This window comes from Physcomitrium patens, chromosome 13 (genome assembly GCF_059467195.1).
Source record: "Physcomitrium patens ecotype Gransden chromosome 13, ASM5946719v1, whole genome shotgun sequence".
NCBI classification, from domain to species: Eukaryota; Viridiplantae; Streptophyta; class Bryopsida; order Funariales; family Funariaceae; genus Physcomitrium; species Physcomitrium patens.
The window spans coordinates 1,414,428-1,420,159 of record NC_143422.1 but is presented as its reverse complement, the minus strand read 5'-3'; the positions used below and the strand labels follow the sequence as shown (position 1 = coordinate 1,420,159).

General features: G+C 40.8%; 1 protein-coding gene across 1 annotated transcript; it reads right to left on the bottom strand.

Annotated features, from left to right (window-relative positions):
* Window positions 1-1,449: 1,449 nt before the first annotated feature.
* Window positions 1,450-4,304, bottom strand: LOC112290900 (adenine nucleotide transporter BT1, chloroplastic/mitochondrial). Its single transcript, XM_024537752.3, has 4 exons — window positions 3,163-4,304; window positions 2,722-2,886; window positions 2,306-2,581; window positions 1,450-2,016 (listed from the first exon to the last, which is right to left on the bottom strand). Exons 1-4 carry the CDS (start codon window positions 4,159-4,161, stop codon window positions 1,816-1,818), a joined length of 1,641 nt encoding a protein of 546 aa, XP_024393520.1. The 5' UTR covers window positions 4,162-4,304; the 3' UTR covers window positions 1,450-1,815.
* Window positions 4,305-5,732: the final 1,428 nt, after the last annotated feature.

Sequence of the window (5,732 nt, the reverse complement as noted above, 5' to 3'; positions counted from 1 at the left end):
TGTCGTAATAAGTTTTGTATTAGTAGTAGCTACATGGATACATAATGCCTTTAACTACACAAAAATTTCTAATTGATTTCTAACTCTCTATTTATAATTTATTAAATATATTTATATATTTATATATTTATATATATTATTATATTTATTAAATTTATTTATTTATTTATTTATTAATTTATAACTTTATATTTAATTTGTGGTTATATGTATTTTTATTCCATATTTAATGAACATATAACTTTTTTAGTTTTTTATCATCTTATGTTAGACTATCACATTGGACAAGCAAGCATCACTCTTAGCCTTGCAAGTTATCTAATAACCTTGCTTCATGTAATCTTACTCTTGACTTTTTTACATCTCTAAATCTTCTCAAGCATCATATTATGCAAGTTATCTAATAACCTTGCTTCATGTAATCTTACTCTTGACTTTTTTACATCTCTAAATCTTCTCAAGCATCATATTATGCAAGTTATCTAATAACCTTGCTTCATGTAATCTTACTCTTGACTTTTTTACATCTCTAAATCTTCTTAAGCATCATATTATGTTGTAGTAATGTACTCTCTTCAAAAGCAAACAAGCAATCCTTATAAAGCTCATCTCTATATGGATGAAATGAATTCAAATCAAACTACTACTTTTTCAAGTTCAATTGATACATCAAGGAATGGATGCACCATCTTTATCCTTCAAGACAAAAAAAATAGCAGTAGTGAACAGGATATGTCACAGCTAGAAAGCATGTATCCTATGAATGGTATATATCACACTAATTAGAAATATATATTATTTGAATTTACACACTAATTACGGATATCGGTGTAGCTGCTGACCTACTTCTGAGGAGTGAATTTTCCCGCGGATTGTTAATCAAGGTGGCCAACACTTTACAAAACATAAACGACAATGTTACAACCCTCAACTAGAATTCAGGTACACTGAAACCAGCATCATTGCAAGGATAACCTTGCTGTTACTTGTGAGTTCTGTTGAATACGTCTAGCAATTTAACTAAAAAGTGATCAATGTTAAAAAATTATTTTCGCAAAACCTGCACGTATATTTTCGTCTCCAGAGCACCTGCAAAGATTTTATGATAAACTCAAATGGAAGGGACAATAGCGAAGGTGGAATGGCTTCAGAAGTAATGTAGTAGTGGATATTGCATCATTTTCCAGTAAGGTTGCAGGATATAAGACAGTCTTTGAGAGAAGGCTTAGAGATAGAAGTTTCAACATAGGGAGAAAGAGCTGAAGAGTCTATTTGGCCTAGTCGTCGGTTTGTGATCCAACAAAAGAAGACACCACTTGGGCGGTCGCAGTGTAACACCACTTTCTCAAATATATGAATCTCTCTTCCATGAGACAAACTGTAATAACAAGTCAGTGCTTCTCAAAAATTGTAAAGAAAGTACGCCATTCTCCATTCCATGAATTAACATGGCATTAAAAACTCATTATATTAAGATCTACAGGATATATGAACATTCTTGCATGCACAAGACTGAGATACAGGCTCTCGAAACATGCCAGAAGCGAAGTGCCAAAACTGCTGATCCCTCTACATGGACCCCAATTTCTTCTCCTTCAAACTAATCAGAATGCTCTTGCACACCGAACCTCACGATTCAAAAGCCAATGCGCACATCACGGAATCCTCTTGAAGGTATTCCTTCCCATTGCGACGATGGCTGTGGCAATAACTCACCCACGCAAGCATTCACATGCTTACTCCACTTTAGGTTCAGCAATTTACAAGTGACACTTCACAAAAAATCGGATAGCTTTGTCAGGAACAGTGTACACATTATGAATCAGCTTCTTCTTCTTCTAATAAAATTCTCTTCAGTGCTTCGTAGCACATGAACGACAGACCAGCTGCAGGCACCAACTTTAAGCAGCTGGGACCTAAGCCTCTGTACAGACCACTGATGCCACGCTCCTTGACAATACCCCGCAAGGCATCCAGTGTGCTGGAATACACAACCCTTCCTTTTATCGCTCCAACCTAGACAAGCAAGGGCCCAACAATTCATTGGAATGTTTCAAATTGCTCAATTAAGATCTGGAAGGATAATGAGCAGCCTTGAAAGCGTTGATCTCAGGATCAGATAAGTTACTACGTTATTAAGTAAATATCAGTGATGTTCCACTGTCGCTACTAAGTACCCGTTCTCTTCTAATTGCAAGCAACAGCTGTAAAAAGTTGGTATTATTAAACACACTAGTGAATTACAACGCAGAACCATCAGAATAGCTTTGACAGACAAGTGAAAGTCGTTAGAGATGATGCGTACCTGCATTTGCTTACGTGCTACCTCCAATGGAAATGTACTTGAACTCGCTATAGCTCCTGCCAGTGAGCCGATGAGTAAGGTCTGGATATTACCAATCCTTTCTTCTTTGCTTAGACGCTTATACATAGATCGCAAGGAATCATAAGCGAAGTAGTTGACTCCCGCATAGGGTATCACTCCAATAATACTTGGAGCCAGACCCCGGTACAGCTCCAAAAACCCTTCTTCAGTAACGATCCTATATAAAGCATGTAGAATGCCTCGGTATTCATCCGGCTGAGCAAGAGCATGACCAACAAATATCATCAGAATACTAGTAGATGAAATTTGAAACCGGCAAAGAACCCCCAGCCAGGTTCAAATAAGTTTGAATTAAACATACAATACTCCAAGGTTGGTCAAATGCACTTACTTACCTGTATGGTCAGACGAGTTTTCAAAAGCTCGAGAGGATACATGACCAATGTGGAAGAAATTCCTGCACACGACCCTGCAATAGGTGACACTGGCAATGTTGCTAAAATTCCAGGCTTGTTTTCGATTGAATTTAAGAATCCCTTCACTTTATCAAAAGCAAAAAGCTGCCACGAAACACAAGCAAAGAGGCAGTTAGGTTCTTGAACTCCCCTACATTGAGAGTCTGCACACAGATACTGAAATTTCTCCTTGCATATATTGATTCTTACTACTATCAGACGCCGACGCCCACAAGCTGCTCAATGATCACCTACAGCGACAATGCGTGTATATTATGCCCGAAGAAACGTCGAAGGCAATCCCACACAACATTTCGAAACAGAAAATGGGATACTCCATGACACTAATAGAATTCAACGATGAGAAACATTTTCACTCACTTCAATAGCCTTGCTGGGTGCCACTCGGAGTACATTGATAGCGTTGCCTCGAAACAACCCTTGCCAACCTTCATTCGAAACAATCCAACCGAAGACCTCGGAGACTGAATGGCCACGGCTCCCCACCATCAAGTGGGTCCTGATTGTCTCAAGGGGAGCCACAGCAGTGCGCGAGAACGCCCCCGCAATCGCACCGCTCAGAAGTCGTCGTCCATTCGGACCCAATTTCAACCTAAATCGATGCCTCCTCACCTTCTTCTTCCTCTCCGGCCCAACCTCATCCTCCAATTCCAGTTCGAAGTGCTTCTTGTCCGACTCCAACTCATGGATCGGAACTTGGGCCACACCGCTCGTTACACTCGGTTTCTCAGCAGCATCTTCCATATCCAAAAACCTACCATACTCACCATACTCCCCATCCTCCCCATTCTTCCTCTGACTCTTTCCACCGGATTTCAACTCCGGCTTGCCATTGCCCCAACCCTTCTCCTCCATAAACTGCCGAAACCCCGAGTTCCACGAGTCGAATAGCGACTGTGGAGGTCGCCGCGACGCAGTCCAATCAGGGGGAGCGTAGTCCGCCCTTGCACCCGGAAAGAGCTGATCCAGCGAATCATAGCACTCGTTCTCTGTGAGGAAAAACCCATTGAACCCATACCCCGCGCGCTTCTTGCGCCGCTGGCGCTCGGAGAACGTGACCGTCGAATTGGCCCGGTGCGCCACGGGCGGCTGCAAGTCGAACGAGTTGATCTGCGGTTCCACAAGGTCGCCAGCCTTGCGCATCCGCTCTCGCTCAGAAATCGACGCTTTCTTCACATGCGGCTGCTTGTCACTGCGCACGTTTCCGTGGCTACTGTGCCGACTCCTCACTAACGGCGACTCCTGCTTCTCAACGTGCTGCTCGTGCCATCGCTGCCTCTCCGCTTGCCAGTTCGACGGTTTCACCTCCCACCGCAGCTTGGGTGCGCATTCCGGCGTCCTCATCCCCGCTTCCCCCATCGCTCAATCTCGCAATCCCTCACTCCCCACGAGCTCCATGGATTCTGCACCGTTTCTTCTCAAATCTCGGCTGTGGGTTGGGCTGGGAAGAATTTCCTTCGTCCGCAGAATCGAACGACGGCTGATGTCCATGGAATGAGGCGGAGAAAATCTAGTGAGCCTGTTCGCAAATCAGAGGTCGTCCAACTGGGGAGCTCCTCAGTTCACCACGTGGGGACACCATGCTCCCTCTCTCTGCTCTGGCTGGTGGACGATACACTGTTCATAGCGGGTCAGGGTATCTTAATTCAAGTGAATGGGAGTGTCACGACTGTCTGACGTGGCCATTCACGTGCTTGCACACATGGATGCACTTTTATTCCAAACGGGTATAAATATGAGCAAATGATTCCACCATTATCCCCGGTTATTAGAGATACCTCCTTCGGAGAAATCGATACCCGGACTCGACCACATCGTGGTATTAGGTGGTGCAGATGTGTCCTAACCAGGAATTCGACATCTGGCGTCACTTTTTATGTTTACAGTGTCGCCACATCAACAGTTAATTTCTGTATGCCACGTGTCAGTAACGAAGTCCCAAAGTCCGTGATAATTTCGTCCACCGAACGAACGAAGATGGACGAGATCCGGACGGAGTTCAAATTCTAGTACAGTTTGTATGTTGAATTCTGTTGCTTTAATTTTGAAATATGATTACTTTGAGTGGGAATAAAATGTGATTTCGTCTTGAAAAAAATAAAATAAAATAAAATGGTTACAGAAAAAGAAAAATCTAGTCATAAGTTAATTTCAAAAAATGGTTTAAAACTTTACAGTTTGTAGTGGAATTGGATACATTCTGGTGGATTTGGATTTCATATCTACGTAAGAAAATTTGAAGGTTCAGGTAAGGGGCACATTTCATTTGTGAATTTCTCATGTTTATTTTAAGTTCTTTTGTGCATTGCATTTAGATAATAAAGATTTTAATGCACATGTTTTTTTCTTAAATTACAGAAATGTAATTAATCATAAATATTTTTAAGAATATAAAATTAAAATATTAAAATATTAAAATCTAAATAATTAGATTTCTTAATTATGATCAATCATATAAAAAAATACTCAATATCTATAGATACTACACCATAAGTTAGACTTTTAAATTTAATCTTCTACACGTATATTTGGGAAAAAAAATTAACTGAAAATATTACTTATATATATATATATATATATATATGTACTGAAGTCAGTTTTATTATGCACATAATTACAAAGGCTGATAATGTATGACCTATACTTTGTTTTAATATGATTGATTAGCTAAACGATAAACGATAAAGGATGACCTCTAGTTCTATTCCACAATCTACTCAAAAACAAAAACACCCCAATTGGGTAGGGATTTCTTGTTGATGAGGGTCTGGGTGTTGTTCATAGGAGTAGAATTATGAGCGGGTTGTTTTAGCCTTTGACGACTCTGCTTGTGCGGATTCGGGTAGTTGGGTATCTGTGAAGTGGCAACAAAACGTGTGGTTTTTCAGAGGGGGGATCAGATTGTATTGGAAAGCAATGCTGAGTGTGAC